The following is a 26,252-nucleotide window of genomic DNA, read 5'->3' on the forward strand; positions in this document are numbered from 1 at the left end:
TAAATACAGAAATGTACAGAGAAAAAGCATGCACATATTGGGGCAGAAACAGTGATTGTGTCTCGCTGCAATAAAAAATTTTTTTTTTCCTTTTATATCTGTAGATTTATAAGATTTCATTAAAAAAAAATCAAAACCTTGCTGTCAAAGATAGTTTTTGACTTTCCTTCTTAAAATTATTCAGAAAACCTGATGCCATATGATAGAACACATTAAAGAAAGTCAGTCTGTCTATTTTCCTTTCCTTTCCCTCCCTTTTTTTAGAAGTAATTTAAAATATGTGTGGTGTGTAAGAAAGTGTGCTGAAGTTTCATGTTTCAGGTAATCTTCTTTAAAATATGGGAATCCAGATTGCATCAGTTAGTTTAAAAACTGCTATGCTATTGGTAGGGACAAAATGGGATTAGAGCCAAAATTTGACTGTGTTACTGCCAAAGTCTGTATCAGATTTAAGACACATGCTTCTGCAAGCTTCCATGAAGGCTGTGAAAAAAGTTTTAATACAGAGTTGGATTACAGCTCTCGAGCTCAAAACATTGGCCATTACGCTACCATCTTAAAAGCCTGCTGTAACACGGAGCACAGAATAGAGCAGATTTCTTACATTTTCTGGACCACAGATGGATTTTGAATGCTTCGCTGTGTCTTGATGGAAGATATATTAACTTCATTAACTGGAATCCATACCCGATCACTTGTGAGCGTGTATGTGTATACATACAGATATATATCTATTTAAACCTTTATCATGATTTTCTTTCAAGTGTATCTAAAATCTGTTCTAAGAAATTACATTCTCTAGATGAACTTACAATTGTTTTGAGCAGTAAAGAGCCAGATATTTACTCTCCGATGTTGGGATCTTTTGTGAATTTATAAGAGAAATTCTGGAAGCTTTTCTTTTCTGGTGATAGAGAAATGCATTTCAAAACGGACATTTCTGGTTGTATGATAACGACTGCATAGTAACCTGTGGATTTTAAACATCAGAATGTACAAACCGTGGGCAACTGTGAATATTTTCATAGTTTCTTTTCTACATCTGCTGCAAGGATCTGACTATGAGAATGGATCTGTGAAGGTAGGTGATCTTTATTTACAGTCATTCTTAATAATCAAAATTGACAGAATTACATATATTTAATGTGCAAAGTTGTGGTCTTTTTGATGTTTTGGTACTTTTTTTTTCCTTTTTGTGATGGTGTAGTCGCACAGTTGTTTAGCAGCCATAGAGGAAAAAAACCCTATAAAGTTAAACCCATATTTGCTATTCAATATTTTATGTCTTTAGTTATTAAGTACTTGTTTACTTTGTTCTTAAGTTAAACTTTTAGTGTCATTCATGCAAAATAAAAGCAAAATCTAAACAAAAATGCAAGTTAGAACATTTAGAATACTTGTTAAATATACTTTTTTATTTTAGGTATTTATAATTGCAGGGATTAGTATTCTGGTATTGAAAATTTTCCTCTAAAAACGTGCTTTCATCAGTTGTTTTCTTGTTTGCCAGAAATCAGAAAAATATTTTTCTTTTGTTTTTTTAGGAGATATTATCCAGGACTTTAAAATAAGCAGCAACTAGTAATAATAGAGCGTACTGCCTGGGAATTAGCCTTTCTTCTGAATATAATACATGCAACAAAATTTAAGCTGAAGCCTCACCTTGTGAGTAGGATTTTTCAGATCTGACTTTCTGAGACAATGTGAGAACATCCAGGACAATCATTTAGAAAAATCAGAACAACAACTGCAACAACTTTCTACATGTGCATTGTGTCCAAAAATGATTAATTCAGTGTGTGGTCCAGAACAAATTATTGTTTTTCACTAACAGAGCAAAACAAGCTAATACTTTCGTTTTCACTTCAGAAAACTTCCTGCTTGCAAGAGATGACTACACACTAGCCTGTGAACTGCATTGCATACTGACCTGTGTTTTAGAAAAGAAATGCTAGGTTATGTGCTTAATTGCAGGCTGCTGTTGCCAGCACAAGAAGTTAGCAGTGGTGAGCAATGTGTGCCTCAGGATGACTGATGACTAACCCCTTCCTTTGCCTCCTCCCCATTCACAAGCTTTTAATTTACAACCTCAGTAATCAGTTCTTTGACCAGAGTAATCAGCCTTGTATACATTACCTTTATGCACTGCATGATAAAGGACTGGTTTCTTACATGTAGGAATCAGTTTATTTAAACCAGAAAGCGCTTTCTAATATAGAATACTTACTGTTGATAGTATTGGCAGTGGTGATAATTCTGTCCGCATGTGGGAAACAAGTTTATTCGGCATAGTAGCACACTGCTAGTTAGTCCTTTAATTAAATGCTGAAACCATATCCACTTTGCCTAGAAAAAATACAAGAGCTCTTCTTGCTAATTTAGACTGGGTTTTAGTTTATTGACTGTGATAGGATTGTCTGTCCAACATCCAGAGCTGTAATTCTTTTCATTGAAATTTGGCTACCCCAGCTTAGCCACAGCGTACTGTACATAATGACAAATCACTGTTAGCTTCCAAGATTATCCTAAAGGTATTGTGTAGATCACACTAAAAAGGGCCGTGTTTCACACGCATTGGTTACTGATTGTCACAAGGAAAGGACTGGTTTTCCACTTGTTCTGGCTCTTTCTGTGTAGAGATTTTTGGCTAAGCTGTTGATTAGTGTTCTTTTAATAGTTTACATGGTATGTTAGATTTCTGGTCATGCTAAAGCATGTATGACATGTGGGCTTTTGTGTGCGTACGTATGTGGATATACCCCACAAAAAGTCTTTCATGTTACAGCATTAATGGTACACAGGGTTATGCCTGTTCTTACCATTTGCACCTCAAATTGCACTTGCAGAACACAGGAGAGATGTATTGCATTCACCTACCTTATCTTATATCTTTAAGGTTCTGTAAGATCAATGGCAGTATTGCCTGGATAAAACCCACAAGGTCAGGGTGCAGGTAATACACAGCTAACGAGACCCAGGAAGTGCGAACAGCCAGCAGCCTGCCCTCCCCCTGTTAGATGAGTTCAGGCAGCTGAGCTCTGCCCAGGACACCTGAAGTTTTAATCCTGTTGATGGTTTAAACCATCAGGTGGTGTCAGAATGGTATTATGCAACAGTTTGGGGGGGCTAAGGATTTAAATACTTTCTTATACCCCTTTGGCAAGTAGCCTAATTAATGCCATGAATTTTAAAAAGCTTATGTACAAGCTGCCGTGATAGAGAAGTATCCCCGTTGTGCTTGGCTTTTCCCAAGTCTTCAGAAACCCCATCCTCTTCTGGGCACAGCAGTCCCTTTTCCCGATATGTGCACACCAAGGCTGGTCGTCCCCTGCCCATCACGCCCAGCTCCTTCCTCTCACCACTCCTGACCTCTTCCAACCCCAGCTTTTGATCCATGTTCCTTCACCTCCAGGACTCAGGGTCTCGGTTTCCCCACTGGGCTCCTGTTTGTGCTCTCCTTTCTACTACTTGCTTCCTCCTGGGTGGGGATGTCCTGCTTCTCTTTCAGACCCTCAGGAGGTCTGTCCAACTTCCTCAGAGACAGCCCTACTGGACCCTTTTCTCTCCAGTCATGTCTGACCACGGTCCCTGCTTCTCTCCTCCATCCCTAGCTTCTTGCTTTGTCTCTGTGGTCACAACTTCCCAGCTTTTTTTTTTTTTTTCCTGACCCCAGTTTCTAGTTCTGGTCTCCCCAGATGCTCTCAGCCTCCTTGGCCAGGTCTTGTCCTCTTCCACCAGTGTTCATCTCCTTCCCCCCTCCACAGGCAAATCTGGCAGCTTCCCTTCCTTGGTTGCCCGACTCCTGTGGCCTGAGATCTCCCAGCCCCATGGGCTGGACCTGCAGTGCCTTGCACCTATGTCCTGCTCCACTCCCAAATGCAGTGGGGTCAGCACAGGCCCCATATGCTGAGCGTCTAGCTGCTAAACCCTGGCAGGTCTCTGCTGTTGCTTTCAGAGGTTTTTACGTTTGCATGGATTTTTGCAGTGACAGCAGTAGACACATCTGGGCCAATAAAGGTTCCTCAGGTGTCAAAACTTCACATTTGTGTTCCACAGAGGGGGAAATGCCAGACGTTTGCAGAGATGAGATTGCCAGAAAATGTTTTTGCACGGATAAAGAAGGAGCTTCATCTTCAACTGCGGTCAAATCATTTTGACAGAGAAAGCAAAAAAAAAATTATTCAAATAATTTTGAGGCAGACATCTGGCATGGAAAGTTTCAGCCTCAACATCTAACATCTGGCAGTGTTATAAACAACTGGAAAACAGTCTCATGATGGGGAGCAGTGGGCAGCCTCAGCTGGGAGAGCGCAGCCGCGCAGGTGTCAGGCAGGGCTCCTTAGCTGAAATCACGTCAAGGCTGGCAGGAAGCCTCTGCCTCGCACGCCAGTTGCTTGGTTCAGGATGCCAGCCTGACAGATGAAGTTCTCATTGAACAATTGGATTCCCACATGGGTTTTCTGCACTTTGAGCATTCCCCCCCACCCCTACCCCCCATCAGGAAGTGCTTTAAAAATTCCATGTTGAAGTTTTGTCCTGACAATCTCTTACATTTTGGAACCCCTCAGCTAGGGAACCGCAAACTTTGCTGTCTGTTTTCCTGTCTCTCTCCCACACATTTTTCCTTTTCTAGAGCAACGACAGATACAGGCTACTTTTTCCCAGAATTTTAAAATTAGATGCAAAGAGCTATGTCCTATATTCATCAGAAGTAAGGTGAATTTTTTGCCAAGAAAAGCCAATGATCTGTCAGAGCTGTTTCTGCCTTCCAACACTACAACGGCCTCTCTAATGAGGCTGCAAGGTCTTGATCTCTGAGAATCTGAGTCTCATTGCTCCCTGCCCTATTCTGCCCCTTACGTTACTAATAAAGTGCTAGGGGGAGGGCAAGAGTAAGGGGCAACTGGTAATACCCAAATTATAACAGAATCACAGCCTTTTCTGTTTGCAGAGACCTTCTCCCCATGGTGCACCCTCCTTTGGTTCATTAGAGAGAAATCCACAGCTGATAGGCTGAGTGGTGTCACTGAACTAGAAATTCGCTTTCTGATCAGAAGACTGAGGGGTTTGATGTGTTTAGCCCAGGAGGTAAACATGGCTGCTGTCTGTTACATGCGCTCCTTTTCCACACCTAAACCTGAAAAAGGTAGTAAAGAAGTAAAAAAACTTCTATACTCAACATCAATACAGCCTGGCATGGTCATTTTTGCTCTAACACCTCTTCCTAGATTCAACAATCTTGTATTGCCACTGTGAGCTGGACAGAGGTGGATGCCACTTTCCAAACACAGCTGGTACATAGCCCTTGCCCACTGGTGAGAGTGAAAAAACACTTCCCCATGATCCTCAGGCCCTGGACCACCTAAGTGGAGAATGCCTTGCCCTTGGGAAGGCATGGAAATACTGGAGAGCCATCACACCATGAGTGAAAGGAATCAGGACGTTCTTTGCATCTCTCCCTTCCTAGAGCCAGCTGCGGTCTGTCTGTGCAACAAAAACAGAGCTCTGCAAAGAAATCTGAGCAGCAGAGCTGGATATAAGCTTTTGTCTCTGTAATTACCACTGACACTGTTTTTCAGACAGACCTACAAAGCTCCTTAATAACTGCTTGCAAATGTGTGCTCTGTTTCTAGGAAAGAGAGATTCTAATAAATTTTCTATCTCCTGTGATATCTTCCTGAAAGGTAACTCCTGAAAGTACAGAAAACTCCTCAGCAGCTAGAAAAAAAAAACAACTCTAAAGGTTGTTGAAAACAATTTCTCTGTTTAAGCTAGGCTTTTCATCCTTGCATCCAGCTTCCTTTCAAAGTTAGCAAACTTTTTAAAATGAAGATTATGAAGTTGTCATTTTCAGAAGTATTTTATTACCCCAGCTTTTTCACTGCTGCTGTTAATTCTCTGTGATTACCATCTCTGATAGGCACGATGAGCCAAAAAGTGTGAAAATGTACTTGCTGCATTCCTGCAGAAATGATTGTGCTTTTCCTTCAGGAGTGGGAAGATATCAGGGAGGTTGTGAGGAAAGCCAATTTATTCTGACTTATCTGCTACTGCCTTGACAAGGTACAGCAAAGGATAAAAGAACAATTCTGTATTGTTGCCATGCATCTGTCCTTGGCTCTTATCAATTTGGAAAGGGAACTTATAACACGCTGCTACTTTATCAAGAGCAGTTCTTGCTCATGAGAAAGAGCAAAAAAATCCCTCACAGCTGCTGATCCAGTCCAGTCCATCTCAGCTAGGACTGTAATGTCCAAGGATAGAGCAGGGCTCTCAGAAGTACATCAGGCTGTTTAATCAGATGCAGTGTTTGAGAAATTAATTCTAATAGTCAGCTGTTTGAAATGAAGACAGCAATACATAAACTTTGACATCAGTTGTGGCTCAAATCTAAAACTGTGAAAACAAGGGGAGGCAGGAAGGCAGGTTCAGAGGGCAGTGAACCAACTTTCTGTTAATTTGTGGTCTCAAGGAAACCAAAACAAGCAACCAGCTCCAGCTCAGTGAGTGTTGCTTGTCTCTATTTTCTGCAGCCTACTTGTGCTTTCTCCCTCACAGGCATTTGCATTCTTTCTAACCACTGATGTGGTAGTACTGATGCAGGCTCCCACAGGAAGCAAACAGTCTGCTGGAAAATGGAAAAAAGAGCTGGTGCAAACTGTGGCCTGTGAGACCTCTGCCGTTGTGTCTGCAAATATTGTTCTGATCAATACTGTCCCTGCTCCAGACTAGATCTGAGTAAGGTTTACTTATGTCTTATCTCCTGTGGACACCATATTGGTATTTGGGAAAAATAAATAAGATATAGTTATTGTAAGTGATTACTCATGTATTCTCATTCCCTTTAAAAATTTTCTACAGTAGCTTTTATAGTTATTTTATAGTAAATGAATAGGGTCTATGTTGCTTTTAGACCTTTCTCTCAGAGCAAGTAATCCAGTTACAAAACTGGCCATTGATGTTCTTGGGCTGAGCTTTGAGTTGTAGTTCCAAAATGACTGTATTGCTCAGCTTTTCTGGGGGAGGTGGGGGAGATGTCCTGAGATATTTTGCTGCAGGGAAGTAAATCTGATACCTTTCCTACAGAAACCCTTATTCCTTAAGAATTCCTTTTTCCTCCCACTATGTGCCAGTCCCTTATCTACTTCTCCACCTGCTCCCTAACTCCCAGGATGTTTTGCAAATCTTCGTAATTCTTGTTGGGATTTGAAGAATGGAGACAATGTGCCCCCACTACAGCTGCAGAGACCTTATTTGCTGATGGGAAGACCAAGCAGAATTTGCTCTTTTTTTTGATATCCCTGTGAAAGAGCTATATATGGGCTTCTGTATCAATGAATAGCAGAACAATTGAGCAGGGTATTTTAGTCTGCTCACATTAAGAAAAATTCAGCTTCCTGAAGGATATTTATATTTGCATATTTTTTCATATATCCCCCCCCCCCGCCCCCCAATGTGACTTAAAGTGTGCGACCACTCAGCTAGTAGTAGAACGCCATCTAGGGTTCTTCCTGCTTCAGCAAAGTCACGCTAAGTACAAGGGACATACAGCTGAACACATGGGGTTTGGCAATCCAGCGTGAGCGCCACATGGGTTTGGAAAGGGGTGGCTGTTCTCCTTATTATCAGGATGTCACCTTATTATCAGGATTATCAGGCTTTGTCTGAGCCATGCTTGCAGGTGGGAAGCATGCTGGGTTATTTTTAAGAATTCATTGTCACCAACTGCAGCATGGTCGCTTTTTGTGTGCAGTTGGGGAAGGAATTCTATACGAGTCGGGTTGAATTGCAAAAAAAGTTGCATCATGTTATTGTATTTTATGTCACATTGCATGTAGAGCATGTGCCACACAAACAGGCAAAACTTTTTGCTTTAACTAGCAATGTGACTCAGAAACCATGTTAGGATACTTTCCTGAACTGTTAGGGAAATATTACTAAAGAAAAAATACAGTTCCAGGAAAATGTGTGCATGTGATCAGGGTAACATAAGTTCATTCAGTACTGGCAATGGCTTTGCTTTGTGAAGTGACATTTTGAAACCTGGCCATCCACTTGGGTAGTCACACTTCCAAAACATTTATTAAAGTGTCTTGGGGCAACCCAGAAACCAATGAAAGCACTAACTGAAGGAACCTTCATCATATTTAAAAATATTTTCAGTGTTAAAAGCATGCATAGTCATCTGATTTCATTCAGGTCTCTATTACTGAACCATTCCAAAACCACTGTCTAAACCTCAGTGACTTCCAAAGAATGGACAAATATCAAAAGAAAGTGACTACAGTCTGGACACACTCTTTGTAAACACATATAATATGCTATTCTTGACATGTGTACCCTGTCACAATATTAGACTAGCACTAACATTGTCTGTGATGGAGTAAGTGCTATGTAATGTTCCTAGCTGCGCATCACAGCTGCCTGACCAGATTGCAGCAATGCAAGATGATACAAACCAGCATGCAAGCAGAGGGTCAGAAGATGTCCTGTAAGACTCCCAAGGCTGTCAGTAGATTTGGGATATATCAGTGAGTTGCCACCCTGGACATTTATGACAATCCATTTGTGTCCTTTCACAGACCAAGCAAATAGACTTTGTTTGATCCACTGTAGGATGGACCTAAAGGTAAACTCTCCGTGTAGATGACTAGTTTTGAACAGGAAGAAATTCAATACTATAGCAGACCTACTCTTCCACTTGCCCATCCAGCTTTTTCATTACTGCTGACAGAATGATGCACAGTGAATGTTGTCACCTTCAGAATCACGCTTCAGCTGCTGTGAGGATGTTTCCCACAAGAGCCAAAAGACCTGGCTGGAGGAAGAAATATTAGTTTGATGGGAGTTACAGCTGATTCTGAAAATGTTTGCTGGCTAGAAGAAAGCCTCCCTTATTTTGCTGTAAAGACCTAGCTGGCTAAAAGTATATAGTTGTGAGAGGTATTTTGATAAAATATTGTCAGTCTCTGACTGCTTTGGATATGAAAAAGAATATGAACTATTCTGAGATTTATGCTTTCACAAAATCATGCACAATTCTGATAGTTTTAGTTCTTTGAATATTTTGGTTCATTCAAACCAAGAATATAGCAACCAAAATGTCTCATCTCTGAGTATTTTGATAATGTAAGCACGCTGCTAAAGTGCAAGAGGTCCTATTTGTTTGCTGTGGCACCACCGAAGATCTATTCTAGTTCAAAAGACCATTCAAAATATAAAGCAGCTGTTCTTTTGAAGTCATAGGGTAGCTAATTTATTTGCTTGTGAAAACATGTCCTCTTCAGCTAAAGTAGAAAATGTTTTATCACCACCTTGACCACAAAGTTTAGGAAACTGTAATTAAGTCTCCTGTCTTCACTGGAAGTAAGGCTGGAGCCCAAGGAGAGAGACTTCCAGGATGGGGGGTCTGGTGGGAGATTTTTACCACACTGAACATCAAAGGTGGAGCAGTCTAGAAGTTGTTTCTCCTCCAGTTTTGGGTCTTGGCCAGATGATGTACTGACAAGGTTTTAGCAAAAGAGGCCTTCAAACATCACATCTGTATCAGTGAGAATTGTGGCAGCCTCAGGTAAATGTCCCCCTGTCAGCCTCTTGCCCCCTCATACCACACCCAGTCAAACCATAAGTTTTATTGTTTTATGTTCCTCCCAAACCCCCAAGTAACGTATCTGTCAGTCCTCCTTTCTGTGCTCTGGCAATTCTCCGCTGCTTTTCTTACAGGACAGGGCTCTATGCAGTTTCTCCTTCAGCAGCCATGACACACAGGCCTTCAGGATGAAGCGGTGTGATCACAGTCACCCTTTCCTGAGAGGATGCATGGCCAAGGCCAACACTCTTTAACCTTGGGGGCAGACAGGGGAGAGGTTTTGCTTAAGCTGTGGGCGAGGGAAGCAAAAGGGTTTTTTTTCCAATGCCTGCTCTTCAGTCCTTCAGCTTCTTCTGGGAAAGCAGGCACTTGTGAGGGTAGAGAGGTGACCTTCAGGCTTTCCACTCAGAGTAGCACTCCTTCTCGGCAGGCACAGCGGGAGTAGCTGTCTGGCCATTACAGCCAGACGATGCACGTCTGACATGCATATTTTTGCTGGTGCGAGCTACATGGAACCTCCCTTCGATGCAGCTGCAGAAAATGCTGAAGTAGTGGGCACAGCTGAAAATATTAGCAGGCAAATCAAGGTATCAATTTTCTGAGGATGCTTTGAAAAGCAAAAAGTGCTGCCCTGGTACTTTGCCTCCAAGCCCCAAACCCCCAGCTTCTTTGACTATCGTACACCAACTGCAACTGTAGGATTTCTCAACTGTAACACCATCCTTATTAATTTTATATTTAAGGAAAGACTATAGAGGCCATTTCCAACCTCTTAAAGAAGAAATTCAGTCCAGTTGCATATTTTTGCTAGATACTTGCACAATATAGCTGTACACTTTCAATACAATTCTCACTGGAGAAAGCATCCTCTTAAAAAAGTGACAGCTGGAAATCTGCCTCACAGGGCCTAAACTTGCCCCCACCATAAGCAGCATTTCCCTCCAGGTTATTAATGGTGTAACTGATGATCCATCTTATTTTAGTATATATTGTTTAGTCTGGATAAGGCAGTGCACTGGGAAAGCCTAAATTTTTTACTAAGTATTAGAACAGAATTGAGTATTTGTTTAAACAGTCACCATTTGAATGCATGCACCTGAAACCACCTATGCTTCTAATAATGACGGCAAAGACTGTCATGGTCACTCAAAAATCCCACGATAAGCCCATCTGTTTCATAGAATAATATTATTAGGAATTCAAAATATCTCATTGTTTTGTCTCTCTGTGGCCATGTTTACTATAATTAAAAATAGCTTATTTGTGCACTAATAATGCATAGATAAACATGCTTCCAGAGGGGATACAGTCAGGGATGAGACTTTGTATATCAGAAGTTCATAGCTGACAGGGAATCAAACTTCTGATTTTATTGGAACAGTTGAAATGTAGATGTTCTTTCTCTGCTCAGAAATGAAATACAATGGTGATGATAAAATCAATGCAAACTAGTATGTGTCAGATGAGGTAGAGTTAGACACCTCATGCTAGATGTTTATAGGGTGATGCAGTTCCTTGTTGATAAGGCAGTAAGTCACTCCCGCAAGCCTGTCATTTTCAAGCTGCAGAAGATTCTCTCACTGTTTTATTACCCATTATGCAACACCCCAAGGATACAAGATTCTGTATTATATACAATATTTGTTATGATAAAATTTGGCAATGGCTAAGTCCCTGCTATCTCAAATTCATGGCCCATCACTCTGAGCAATATTTTCTGTTACTATACTCCTTTTGGATGAATGCCTTCCTCTGTTTTCTCTCATCTTTTACTTTGGCTGTAGACACCACATTAGGGATTGCCTCTGTTTTGTGTTTCTACTTGACTCCGTACTCCTAACAGCCACAATAATGCTAAAAATACTACTAATAATGATGAAAATCCTCAAAAGGGGTTCCTCTTACTGTCGAAACTCCACACAAGCTTGCACTCTCATCAGGAAAATGGTCAAACGAGAGACCTTCAGACACCATGTAGATCTTCATTGGTTTTGCAATGGCAGGAGCTGCCCTGTTTTCCTGCCAAGAGAAAACAAGACTTTTCTACAGGAACTTCTTTATAGTTCCCTGGCCACACCTGCTCACAGTCTGTGTGCTGTGAGCCACAGGCTGAGCAACTGGTCCCTATGGCTCTGAGGCAGGGAATGAAGCACTTTCTTCTGACCAGACAGCTGCCGTGCTGGCCTTCAGCCAGTCCAGGGTCCTTCGGACCGTGGGGTGCAGTTGCAATTCCTGGTTGTTTGTATTTGTGTACCTGAGAAAAACTGACTGCTGTCCCTCATAAATTGCTTGTGCTTTGGATAAGGAGAAGGGATTTAATCTCATTTGACTGCTCTCAGTTGAGTGGGATTCTGGAGTTAGTGACCTGCCAACTCCTCCTTCAGCATCAAGGGAGAGAAAGAGGCAGTTTGGAGTCACAGTTTATCCAACAGACTTCAGAATTAGATGAACATGCACCCTATGGACCTATTTTTCTCTGTTAACTATAACAGGAGTCTCAGATAACTATTTCATATTTTCAGGCAAATAACCCATAGGATCAGATTTTCCTTATTTTTAATGATTGTGGGGTGGCCGGGAGCTGTAAGCAATCTACCTCTGCAAGATAAGCGCATAACCATGACCAGCTCATACACTGTTGTAAAAACACCTTGGAAAATGCATCACAGAAGAAAAGGGCGTCATTGTCAGGTGTAGCATGTATAGCAACAAATTTCCCTGGTATTTTCATGTGGCAATGAATCAACTACCTAGTATTTAAACTGGTTTGAGTCTAGTTCTGAGAATAGCCTTCCAGCAGCACAAAAATGGGGGGGATTCAACTTCTGGTTGCATCAAGCTTTCATCTCCTACATGACTTCTCTGGAACCTAATGCAGCTGCCACTGCTGCATTAAGCACAGAACACTCACACAAAGATTCAAAATGTCCTCGCATGTTGCCAGAGTGCCCTCACTTTGCAATGAAACTACGTACACCCCCCCACCCCCCACTCAGTTAATTTTGAAAGATTTAACCTGAACTTAGCTTAAACGTGTTTGGCCATGTTTGTGATATGTGGCATTAAAAGTCATCACTCTGTGTTATGCAGCTACAATCTGCTTTCCCTGGCAAGATAAAGCTGTTACCTTCTTTTTGTTGCTTCAGTGTCGAGAGGATGGATCACAAAAGAGTGCGAGGTTATTGAGAGGTTCCTTAATCATTTGTCCTGGCCCCAGACACAGTGATAATGTTGAAGATTTCCATTGGTGTTTATGCAGCACTTGCCACAATAGTATCTGTGACCCTAACTCAGAAAAACATTCCTTTTCAGAAGAGTCCTTACATGTGTTTAGCTTTAAGCAGAGGTTTAAGTCCCACTGTGGATAAAGGCTGTGAGGGTGGGGCTTATTAAGGAAAGGGGTCACCTGTGTAATCTTTCAGGATGTATGTCCTGGGTCTGTGGCTGTGCTTCAGTATAGTGAAATGCAATCAGGACTTTCCTCAGAGCAAAATATGGATTTTGATCAAGCTTTATTGCTGCCTCCTCAGGCACAAACCCCATTATTCACCATGCATCTGTTTTCTTAGATAAAAGTACTGATAGCTGCTGATGGCCTTGGAAAGAAATAATTTTGGGTCCTAGGCATGTGTTTGTGCTATAGGTCCTCAAATAGATTTAGGACTTTAGTGAGCCTTTTACTATCATATTCTACACACCTTTCCTCTGTTGTTCAAAATACCTCCAGGAGATCCTGAAACACATTGTTAATGAAAAGACCATCTGTGTCAGGCTGGAAAGAGCGGCACATACAAAAAAGAGGAGTTCTGCAAACACGGGTTCTTCTGGCTGACTCAGACATCCGTTTGAAAAGGGTAGGGTACTTTTTCTTAGGCAAGAAATCTAGAAGCTTGTCAAGCATGGACAAAAGGTGCAAACTGCTGAGCTGCAGCACCGGGCAGGAGACTGTCAGTACTGACTCTTAAGACAAGGCCCAGTTTGAACAGTGCAGACTGGGTGTGCGATTGTGCATCTGTATGACATGATGCATAAGCCAAATATTTAAGTGGCGTCAGTAAACAGGGTAATGAACTCAGTGTCTGATTTAAGCCAGGGTCCAAGGTGGGAAAGGCCACTGAACGTACCACCACTTTTTCTCTTGTTCCTTTCCAATGCTAACTACTTTTAGGGGTTTTCTGGCATTTCAGATTCCTAGGAAGAAGATAGATAGCCCATTATGGTTTCTTTTGGAAGGACAGAAGTTGTAATTATCCAAAAATCACAATGCTAACCCACATTATCATTTCCTGATGTCAATGATGTTGCTCATAGCCCAAATAGAGGAAAACAGACACTCCTCTTTGAGTTGAAGAATAGTTTTGGAACATATGAAATGTCAATGTTACAAAAAAAATACAAATTCATTTAAATATGAATCTAATTTTTATCTCTGGATATTGGATTCGTTCTTAGATAAGATACTTAGCAAAATGGTATTAAAAGCAGCAGCAAGCTGAAGAGATAAGAATGAAGTCCTTAAACCTACTACTTTGATATCTGCTACTGATGAGCTCTACACAAACATTTCTTGTAGGCAATAGCCTCAAGTATTTGGTTGTCTACAGAGTGTACATTTACAGGTATTGAAAGTTTAGGACATTTGGAGTTTTCCAGTGATACGGCTCCACAGGTAATCTGTTCATTTTGGAAGCACGTAAAGGACATTACTCTGGCCCTTTGCCAACGGCTCCTTCTCTACTTTCTCTCTCAAGCCTTAATGTGTACTTTAAGCTTTCTGGAGCCAGAGATCAGCATTTTGCTACCTATGTGAACCATGCGAAGTGCAGTGAAGTCCTGCTCCACACCTAGGTTACAGCCATTAGAACAAACAACTCCCACAGTGGTGACAGCTCACCCCAGCTGACTACTAAAATTTGGGTCAATGTAAGGGAAGTAGAATGAGGCTATGGAGGGGAGAAAAATGTATGTTCTTCTGCACCAGGAGGCTGAACAGCTTAGCCTGAGGTAAGTTTCATTAGATTCCCACATGGCAAAATATGGGGAAAGGAGTTAAAAATAAACATTAAGAGCACAGTGGTATCCAAGCAGTACAAGATGATGACAGCAGAGAGGAGAATGGGAGGGGAACTTGGAAGGCAGGCCTGTAGTTATCAGAGAAAGCCTAAAATAGGGGGGTATCTGAAAAGTGGGAAATAGCATGTGCAGATGGCTACGGTCAGGAGAAGGAGACAGGTGGAAGCTCTGTTTCTCTAGCTTTTTGTGAGGAGCTGGTCTCCCAGAAATGTCAGTGGAGGTCTGACCTCTCTGCGCGCTTCCCCCTGCTCTGTGGCTGAGCAGGGAGCTCCACCCTTGTTCAAACACTGATTTTAACTGCTGTCCACTCCATATCACTATAAGAAGGGATGAAGTCCTTTATCATCACATGAGAGGTAGGTTTGGGACACTGTTAAACCTAACACCTTCCTCCAATTTCACATTGTGAAACATTAATTTTTCTGTGCAAAGCTGCACTCTTCTAAGTGGGACTTTTCAGTCAGTCTGTTTGTCTATATATAAACAGGGCTTGAATTTAAACTGCAATATATGAAAGAAGTCTCCACATCTGTGAGGTGCCAGCAGCCCTATGGGCACATCATCTATGGTATTATCTGAGAATGTATGAGGTTCTGTGTTTTCATTTGATACCATCCTTTCCAAAACAGGATAACTAGAAATTAATGGTTTGGAAAGATTCTGTGATGACACGTTATTCAGTGCTGCTATGTCATAGCAAGGAGGGTGCCTGACTGAAGTAGTTCAGTCTGTGGTGTCCAAGGCTGTAGAGCTGTGCCCACCTGGGGGGGCTGATGGACCTTCCACGCTCTTTTCATTTTTTAAGCTCTTAGTTTTGAATGCTTTTAAGTTGCGGATAGCTACCTCTATGGTCAAAGTGTATAAGGATGAGGGATGTCCTTCTGGATGCTGAACAGTCTGTCCATGCTGTGGCAAGTGTTTAGAAGAACATTTTAGTTTGAGAGCATTGTAGTAGTCTCAAAGGACTCAAACCAAACACATAAGGTGGTATTCATCGTTCCTGTTTTGGTGCTTAGGTAGAATGAAACAAAATTAGGTGCTTCTCTTCAGATGTTTTATACCCCAGATAGCTGCGCTGAGCTTTGTTTGACCAAAGATCTACCACACTGATACCTCTTGTGATCTTGTGAGCCCAGGTTTGCTGGGCAGCCAGTAGAAAGGCTTTCAAATGAATCATGCTCTGAAAGCGTCTATATTTCTCTGCCCTGGCTATAGAGGAAGCTGAGAGTGACTAGCTCACAAACAAAATAGATGTCCATGTTGTAAAACCCACAGCTATTTGGGATTCAGCCCTCCATTAAAAGCTACCAGTGTTTTCCGCTCACCATTGTGTCCACACTGTAAAAACCTACAACTATTTGGGATTCAGCCCTCTGTTAAAAGCTAGCAGTGCTTTCAGCTCACTATCTTACCTAGTGTGAGCAGTGTTAAAGGAAGAGACTCTAATTTGTCTCATGCTGTTGTTGTCACTGGAAAGGGCATCAAGAAATTCTGTACTGCATCAGGATTCCTCTGAAGAAGTTAGAAAACCAACTTTAAAACCGTTGCCTCCAAGAAGTCAAATACAAGAAGGAAGACAATTATTCTGGCATTGTGATGGTAGGCAACTGGCGATCAGGTCAAACTGCAGAGCTTGGATAGGTGTTAGGAAACATGAAATGAATAGAAGCAAAAGATTAATTTCAGGGTTGAATAGCCCAGGCAACGCTGAGCGGGGCTGGAGCTGACAGAGATATGATAACTCTGTTCCAAGGACTCTGTGTGAGTTTTGGATGATCATGGTTTAGTAAATTAGGACACATTTCTGATGACTGCTGAGGGAATTCTGTAATGAGCACTGTTCCTTCCATTCCTTTAACCATTCTTGAATTTCTAATATATGAAGACCAGCAAAATTAGGAAAGCCCTGCACACATAGGCAGGCTTTGTCAATAACACTACTACTTGTCAATATCAGAAGTACATTTTTTTAATTTCCAGAATTCAAATCCTATTGGAGATGCACTTTTTGGTATAAAAATGACTTCTACTAATATAACTTCTCCTCCTTTCTATACAGTAATACTTCCGAAGGCATAAGGTTAATTTCAGTGTATTCAGTCCACATTAAGGAATTTGTATAGCTTTAAAAATACAAAAATCCTTAAAACAGTACAAGTTCTTGCTTTAGATAAACCCAGAGATCTTTGCTTACCCTGAGGAGGCATGTATACTTTTTCTGTGCCTTTCATCTTAGGTTATTTTGCTCATATAATAACAATCAATAAAGCCTCTTGATATTTCAGTAAAAGAAATAGAAAAGATAGTCTCAAACTACTGACTCTTACAAGAAGTACAGTGACATGTCTTGTAATTTACAGGATACCATCATCTCATTTTGCAGGTTCTCTGTAAATTCAGTCTGGTCTAGAAGTTTTGGATGCTGATTCAGCTAGAACATCTTTTTAACACAAAGAGAGAAAAAAAGTCTTGTTAATGGGTAACAGAGTTCAGTTTTATATCTTTGGTCCCATTATCGTGAGAGTGCTGGTCTTACACTCTCAAATTTTGCAAGGTCAAGGAGACAGTTTGTGAATAGGAGTGAATATAAGCTGCGGTTCTTAGAACAAATAACTCTTGACACATTGACCTCAAGCTGAATTTCAGCTTTCCTAGATCAGCAAAATTCTGGGCAGCTTGTTTGTAAAACTAACTTGAAATTCAGTTACTGGTGCTAAGAATTCACATTCCATCCAAGCTGTCTGTCCATAGGTATTGAGATGGGTTTTCCAGTTTTTACTACATATGAAATGTATGAGAAGTCATTCATCTATGAAAACCAGCTATTTCTATAACAAAACATGGCATATTTCTAGTGCACAATATAATGTTCTGTATGGGCATAAAAGAAGAGCAAATAACTTATTCTGAGCTAACTACATAGGGAATTTTAGGTCAGTGGAAGGTAATTACTGAAAAAACTAACTTGGCCCGTACGTACAGGCTAACATCTGTATCATTGCAAAATAAATGCCACAGATGTTTTAATAATAAATAACAGATGCACTCAGTGCCTGGGTTTCAGATCTCATCTAAAAATGTTCCTCTTATAGGTGACCCTTTCCCCTACCCCTTCCCTAGTCCTATACAGAGCACTCGCTTGCTACTGGTTGACTCCAGGCTGCTACACACCTCACTGCCAGCTTCCTATACTTCAGCTTTGCTTTTAAGAACTGGTGTTTTATTTATGACAGCTGGCACTGCAGCCCTTTATTTGCAAATCAAAAAGTACAGTCAGCTGCATGACCAGAGTACAGCTGAGAGCACCAGCCCAGTGCAACACAGCCATTTACAAAGATAACCTTTTACTTGGGTTGGAGGCAACAATTTTCAGCAGAACTGGTGAGTCAGTGGAAATAAATACTCAGTGCCTTGATAAAGGCACAAACACAGATGTTGGAAAGCAGCAGCCAAAGAAACCAGTATTGTTATGGGGTGCTATGCAATATTAAGTTTCTGTTAAACAGGTATTTTTTCAACGAACAGCAACATTAAACTGATAGGGTAGTTCTTTGTAGGGAGCGTTCTCCCATGGGAGCAGAGAATGGTCACGTATATCACACAGGTGGAAAATACAGTGACTGTGCTAATGCTGCTGCACAGCCACAGTGCTGAGGCTGACTTGAGGCCACTTGAGCTGACTTGGTCGTGACCCAGAGGGTAGTCAGGATGGGAAATGGCAGGTGCATCCTGCCTTTGCAGCACGCTGAATGTTGTGCTTGCCCACCCTGTGGATGGGCCCTTGTACTTAGGGCAGCTTCCAGCTGTATCACCTGCCCCTGCAGTGATGTCTCATGGCTGGCACCAGAGTTTTGGCACCCAAGGTGGCTTGCTGCAAAGGCACGCGTGTTGTGCTCACCAGCTGAACTCATTCAGGTTGGGGATTCATGCTGGCATGGCTGGCCAACTCAGATCAGTGTCTGCCGGGTTCCCTGGGGACAGGGGTACAGTAAAGTCTGCATTTGTCAAATAGCTCTGGGGCCTGTGATGGAAAGGGTGAGGAAGTCGGTATCTCCCCTTCCCAATTTATATGGGCGCAAATCCTGCAGCTCAGTCTGGTGCTGCACACTATCAAAGCCCAGTACATCTCTGTGTGCTGCTGTTTTCCCAGGGACTCTCAGCTGTCCTCAGTGATGTGCTGCCTTTTTGTGCCAGCGCTCCATGTGCTGCACTGGGGGCAGGCTGTAAAGGTACTGCCTTTCTGACTGCCCTCTTCCTTTCCAGAGGACATCTCTGTCAGCATTGGAACGGTCAGAACAGCAGATCAGGAGAGCATCCAGCCTGGAAGAGCTGCTTCGCATCACTCACTCTGAGGACTGGAAGCTGTGGAAATGCAGGCTAAAACTCAAGAGTCTGGCCAATTTAGACTCCCGCTCTGCATCACATCGCTCCACCAGATTTGCTGCTGCTTTCTATGATATCGATACACTGAAAGGTAGGTGCAGCTAGTGGCTGAGTCTGATCTTGGCTTCAGGACCACTAATTCTTGTGCAATAAAGCATTAAGTACCAGGGGTTTCCTAAAATACACTTGCACTGGAAACAACATGGCATTCATGGAGAATTACTTTGTATGAAAAGATGTCAGACAACAGCCTGAGTATGCCTCCCTGTTTTGTGGCTAAATCAGGCTTATTGCTCCCTGTACACTCTCCGAAGGGAAGATGTGTTATGTATGGATTTGTCAGTCCACAGAAAAGAGGGGAAGTCAGTGTGCAAAGAACAGGTTGGAATGACTGGCCGAGGGGCCAGCCAGCAACATTGTGCTAAATCTCAGAATTTGCTTTCAGGTAGAAACGAATGAGCTTTACTGCAGGCATAGAAATCCTTTTTTTATTAGGTGTGCTCTGACATAAGGCACTGGCTGCACCAGCAGCAGTGTCCGGGTGGGAATTGCAGAGGAAAAAGGTATTGCCTTAATTTCAATCCATCTGAGGCAGTTTCTCCAGAGAGAAGAATATCTTCAAACAACCAACTGACAACTGAATGCAGGGAATCACAATCTATTGCCCTATCTGTAGCAAAAATGAATATTGTTCCTTGTAGGTCAGACACCCAAGAGGCACTGTATGTTCATAGATGTAAAATAAAAGATCAGTTACTATGCTTTGGTCCAGCAAACAGATATCCTACAGCAAAGCCACACTGCAGCCTAACGAAGGACAGCCTGAGCTATACTTTTTTTTGTTCAGTCTTTACCCTGAAGTGATGTGATCATATCACTCTCCTTTTGGGAAATCAGATATTGCTGACCCTGTTCCAATACCACTTTTACAATAACCACAGCCACATTTGCACACTATTACTCAGCTAAATTATGGCTGAGCAAAGGCCTTAATTTGCTTCTCTGAGCCACAGCACAGGAATGCAGATACGAGTACCAGTCTGAAAAGGGTTGTCACATCAAAGGCATGGTTTCAAACTTCTCATAGAAATTTTGTACAGAGAGAAGCTAAATCAAATACATACTGGAAGAATACTTGGAGGGCTTTAATTAATGATAAACATTTAGTTTACATACCTTTACAAGTCTACATAGCACTATTAACAATCCATAGAGTTATTAGAAGGTAGTACCCAGTGTCAAATACCGTAATTCTCTACTCACTATTGATCATTTAGTAAGCACCAGCATTTCTGAAAAAATAAAATGTTCCTTTTGTGAAAACAGCAATACAACAGATGATGTTATCAAGTGTTACTTACCCTGTGCATATTGCAATGGGCTTTTAAAAATGGCAGGATAATGTAACTGTTCAGGTAATAAAGTCAGATGACTACATAGTCATATAGGTGTAATTTTCTGCTTGGAACATCTGTTAAGTGTTTTCTGTTTTCCATTTAAAAGTCTAATATTAGGCACAGAGATGTCCGTTTTCTCATTCAAAGTCAAGCCATGGAAATTTAAGTTAAAAAAACCCTATTGGGTCATCTTCTCCGTTCTTCAATCCATAGTGGAATTATCTCAGGACAGAAACTACTTTTGTTCTAATATCTTAATATGTTCAAGGTACTAAAGCTCCTTTTAAAAAAACCCAAGCCCATAACATGTATTTCTTTCCCACACCCTTCCCAGTCATTAAGCATTGACCTCTTTGCCAAGGGCATCTGTTTTGTTTTAATAAAGTGTTTTGATGAGAAGGCTGGGTCAAAGCTTCTTGTTTTTTTCACTGCTAGACCACCTTCCACAGCACCCCAAGCTCCAGCAGGGTGAATTCAGGACTTTATTCCCCCTTTCTTGAACTTCAGTGATGAGTCCTCTGAAAGCTTTGTGTCACCCCGTGTAACCACGGTCTCTCCTGAGCAGCTCAGCTCACCTAGGACTGCAGTGCTTTCAAGCTGGAGTCTGTATCAGAGCCAAATTTCTCAGGAGCTGCTCTGTGCTTGCTCACATTAAAAATCAGTGTGACTACAGTGCTTCTGAACAAAATGTGACACCTACTTCTTTGATCACCCCTTCCTATAATGGCCCTTCTGCTAAAAAGTGGTTAATAAAGTGAGGATGTGTGCAGTTGGAAAGGTCATCGCTGCTTACACTCATTGAAGTGACATCTGAGGTGATTACACGTACGTACCTTAGTGAGTTTGGCAAACACTTTATTTTCTATTTTAAGGCCTAGGATTAGATTGCTGTTTTGATAGACAAACATAACTCTGGAAAATTCTATTGATTTTAGTGATTCTTCTCTTAATTTATGCTATAAAATCAGAATTTGGACACCAAGCTCTTATGTCTTATATTTTTCCATGACTGGAAAGTGGAGCTAATCAACCCTGGGAGAGGACTTTGCAGGAATGAACAAACTGATTTAAATATACACATTTAGTTGAAAAAAAATTAACAATAATAAAAGGAAAGTCATGTAGGAAAGAGAGAAATAAATGCTCATCTGTAGACAAAGTATAGCATGTAGATTAAAAGTATTCAAGATTTTCTTTTCCCAGAACTTCCCTGTAAATGTACGCACTGCTTGCACAATAGTAGAGAAGTGGACTGCATTGGAAGAGAAAGCAATTTTCTTAAGAGTATAGAAGTTGCTTTTGAATTTTTAGAAGCCTGGTGGAGGAGGGACAGACAGGAAAAATGTTTTCCATAATTCTGAGAAGGACTTAAAGCATAAGCATTCATGACTCTCAAGTAATTCCATAACTTGAATCAGGTAAGCAAAAGACAAAAAGAGCAGGGCCACCTCTTAACAAGACTTTAGATAATATTACGTAAATGTCACTGTTCTCTCCCTCTGGTTCAGTCACTTAACATATTATTCCTTCCCACAGCCGGAATTTGACAGATCAGTCTAAAATAAATTACTAGGCTATAGCAATTCAGTATTTGAAAGATGCCACAGTGTTTTGAGTAGATAAATCATGCTTGAATTCATATTCTTGTTATTCAGACTTGAACCCCCTGATGGTACTGAGGTGTGAGAATGTTTGTCTTGGATTTCATTAGACATTTTGGGAACGGTGCTTACTGGCTGACATCCAGTAGGAGTATTAATACTCTCTGACCAGAATCTGTTAATCATTAATGTGCTTTTCAGTCAGGCCCAGGGTCTGCTAAGTCTGTGGTGGGGTATACACAAAGAGAGGATAAAATGGCAGTAAGGAGGTCGGCCCTGGAGAGTACGAGGACAGGGTGTGGACAGTTTTGTCAGATAGACACTGTGGAGCTGACTCTCAGCTAGGGAAAATAGATGCAGCTCTGTTTAACCCACTGGAATTAATGGAGATTTTGGTCATCCATGTTGGAAGCTAAAGGCGGATAAATACACCGACCTCTGTGCCAGTGCAGCTGGTGTAAGTTACTGGGATAATCTTGCATTCAGACTCTCTCTGGTGCTTAGATCAATCCAAGTAAGTGCAAATCGATCCAAGTAAGTGCAAATGGCCTGCCAGCACTTCATTTTTATTTATATAATGCTTCTGCTTCACTAATCAAAGGTTTAGCTTTGCCATGATTGCTCATACAAATGGTGTTTTCTCCAGTCATAGATGAGGAATGGCAAAAGACTCAATGCGTGCCAAGGGAAACCTGTGTGGAAGTTGCCAAAGAGCTGGGTACAACAACCAACAAATTTTTCAAGCCTCCCTGTGTGAATGTGTTCAGATGTGGAGGCTGCTGCAATGAGGAGAGTCTGAGCTGCATGAATACAAGTACAACTTACGTGTCAAAAACGGTAAATGAGACTATTCATCTGTTTTGGTTTTACCCTGGCTCTCCAAGAAGTGAGGGGAAGAAGAATGTATGGTTTCTGAAATCCTGTTATGAAACATCTGTCTGCACTATCATAACAAACTGAAGATTTAATTTTTATCCATGTGGACTGAATGCAGACATGTGCAATAATAGCATTTTACATTCATTTGCATAATAAAAAATGGATATGTATGTGTAAAGATGGAAAATCAGGCCCTGAGAAAGTGACCGTAGGCTCCCATTATATTAAGGAGTTTAATTCTTCTTTAATATATTGTTACTTGGACCTGGGGCTTCTTGAGAATATTGGCTTATGGGTATCCCCTGCACCAAAGGATTAAGAGAAACTCTGAGAAATTGTGCCGTGTGAGGCCAGGAGTCCAAGCACTGCATTTTCAAAATTGTCGTCAATGCCAAAAGGGCTGGCTAATAATTTTGGATGGGCAGTTTTGCGAGCCTAAAGCGGAGACATTTTCAGCAGGAGACACCAGACGCTCTCAATCTGAATGCCTCAGGATCTAAATGTCCCAAATCACAAGCTACTTTGAAAAAAAAAGTTTAAACCCGTAGTCAGTTACTGCTTAGGTGCAACAGGTGACAAATATCTGTGTTAATGACCAGCGCCAAAAAGCGAGGATACAGAGAGTAGCCAGAGAGCTTCTTTCTGTAGACTCCCTCTAGTGTCTACGTACAGAGCCATCTTGCTCCAGTGGGTGGGCGAGCAGAGCTCCAAGTTTAGTACTTTCAATCAGCCTTACAGACGGAACCATCTGTGTTCATACCTACAGAAGGAGGACAGGAAACTGCTCCTTTCTGATGAATCTTCACCTTGTGCATCCCTACTTACAGTGATAACACCTTTTGACTTGGAGTAATACATTAAATTCTACTTATGAAATAGGCTTTTTTAAAAATCAGAACAAAGATCAAGGGCGGCTGTTTTAAAAATAAAATTGAAGTCCTCATGGGAAGCAGGTCAAATTCACTTCTGTATCTGTTTCAGGTTTGTTGGAATGTAATTCCACTATGTCTGGTTGTACTGGAATAGAGCTGGAGTAAAACAAATCAGGGCCCATTTTTGTTGTGTCAATGTTCATTAATTGCTTTTATTCCACAACAGAAGAAAGCTATTATGAGTGGTTGGCCACACATAAAAGACATCTGATATGCTCAGGGAGCTAGGTCAGGGTAAAAAGTATTTATTTATTTATGTGGTTTTGGAGGAGCAGTTCATAAGTTTGCTGAAAACCTGCAGTTTTGCAGCGTGTAACATTCCTTTAGCATCCTTCAAAATAACAATTCCCTCAAAAGCCCTCAGATAAGTTCCACTACTGGACACATCACCATCAGTCCAGATTTACTCCTCTAAAATGAATGGGGTTGCTCCCATATTAGTGAAAGCGTGTGGGGTTGGTTTGGGGGTTTTTTTGGTAATGAATATCCACTGAAGGATATTCATGCCACCTAAAGTTAGACAGTGTGACACCTAACTTTAAATATCTAAGCAGTTTGGCTTAGGAATACTCAGTCCCTGCATGTGGATGCAGCATTAAGCCAAGACATGCTGGCACACAGAGATGTCCCTATGTTTTGGCTTCCATGGGAAGGAAGCTGGCTGGGGGGGGGCAGAGAGGGTGTGGGTCACTTCAACAGCTCCCACAGGTAGCTGCCAAGGAACCAGGGCTTCCACAAGGCTACTCGGATTGCCCTAAACAATTCTCATGCACTGAAGGTAGGCTGCTTGGCTCCTTAGGCTCCTGCTATCGTCCACAAAGAAACGCTTTCAGGGTGGTTCCCTGCTGGAACCCAGCCGAAGCAAAATAAATTAACTCTCTTCTATTTATTCCCATTTCTTCCCTCTTGGAAGAGGGGGTGGAGGTTAAGTAAGACTCCTAAAGATGCATGCTGTGATTACACCCTAGGACAGTTAAGTAGCTGTCTCCCTAAGTGGTTGAGATATAACTGAGAACAGAGTTCCCATCGCCTATATCTTTTCCATTTGGCCCTAGCATCCAGAAAAGTCTTTTGAGTGTGTTTGCAGACGATTTTGAATGGTCTTGGGTGTTTAATCGCTGGTAATACAGCACTGGGACTACTGTTTTGGCAAGTTCCTACCTTAGTGGGCATACCTGCTCATTTATACCTATAGTAACCGTATCTAGAAAGGAGTAAGGGTGGGAAAAATGGTGGCAAAGAATAAGATTTATAAGTCCAAATATTAACTGTATAATGGAAACTGAAAAATAAATGTTATTTCACCCACCTAGCTCTTTGAGATCTCAGTTCCCTTGACAAGCGTTCCTGAGCCCGTGCCAATCAAAATTGCCAATCACACAGCCTGTAAGTGTCTATCAAATACTCCGCGCCATCAGTACACCATCATACGAAGATCTGTCCAGTACCCAGAAGAAGATGGGTAAGTTCCCTCCTTTAGAAACTCCTACACATGTTGTGTGGTCCAAAGTATGAAAACTATTTTGTCCTGATCTGGCCATTATAGTATCCATTCACTTTCTGGTATCCTAACAGTTTTTCCAAATAATATGATTATCACTTGGGGTTAGAAAGCTTCAGCTAAACCTGGTGAATTTCAAGTGAATGGACATCAGAATTCAACAAACAGCAAGCTAGTTTAGCAGCATCTGGAGTCATTAAGACATTCAGGTGCTTGAGCAGGGACTCAGAGTGCACGTATTAGCAATATGTTCTACTGGAGCATGTTTGAGTATATGTGCATAGACTTTTTCAACCTAACACGAGCAACTCTGATCACGCAATATTTAGCCAGGGCACACAGAGTGCTGTGCTCAAGCTAAAGCCCTCTGCCATACCTCATGGCACGTTGGATCTGAATCAACGTGAATTGTGGCTTTTCACTTTCTGGTCCAACCCTGGTTTTCAACTCTCAGGCTCATTGGCTGGAGAAAAGTGATCTCACATCTAACTCCAAAATACGGTAAAAAAAACTTGTAGTCCTGGTGAGAACAGGCTATGTTAATTTAACAAAGACTCTAGAAACACAGATAGCTTGAACACGTCATTGAAAGTCAGCTCAGATGTCTCTGTCTAGCCCTGCACGTAGGGTTGCCCCCATAACTGCCTTTCAGTTAGACATCTGGGCTGGGGGAGAGGTGGCATTTCAGCAAAGTCACTCCGGCCCTCACAAAGCCTGCTGGCCGCTATGAATCCTCTTCCGACACAAATACAGAAGAACCTAAGCCTTCTTCCAGTTTATGAGTTCCCCTCGAGAGCAAAGTGCCTAAAAGTCAAACTGGCCTCTCTGACCTTGTAAACGGTCCACTGTACATCCTCAAGTATGGACAAATTTGAAGTGGAGCTGCACTTTCTGGCA

At 41.6% G+C, this 26,252-nt stretch overlaps 1 protein-coding gene across 1 annotated transcript in view; it reads left to right on the forward strand.

Annotated features, from left to right (window-relative positions):
• Window positions 1–456: 456 nt before the first annotated feature.
• Window positions 457–26,252, forward strand: part of VEGFD (vascular endothelial growth factor D) — a 30,752-nt gene continuing 4,956 nt past the window's right edge. The window contains exons 1-4 of the mRNA XM_040582683.1: window positions 457–1,081; window positions 18,926–19,136; window positions 22,690–22,880; window positions 25,168–25,316. Coding sequence (XP_040438617.1) covers window positions 992–1,081; window positions 18,926–19,136; window positions 22,690–22,880; window positions 25,168–25,316 — 641 coding nt within the window. The 5' untranslated portion in view covers window positions 457–991. The remainder of the gene's footprint in view (window positions 1,082–18,925; window positions 19,137–22,689; window positions 22,881–25,167; window positions 25,317–26,252) is intronic.

The sequence above is a fragment of the Falco naumanni genome, chromosome 2 (genome assembly GCF_017639655.2).
Source record: "Falco naumanni isolate bFalNau1 chromosome 2, bFalNau1.pat, whole genome shotgun sequence".
Taxonomy (NCBI): Eukaryota; Metazoa; Chordata; class Aves; order Falconiformes; family Falconidae; genus Falco; species Falco naumanni.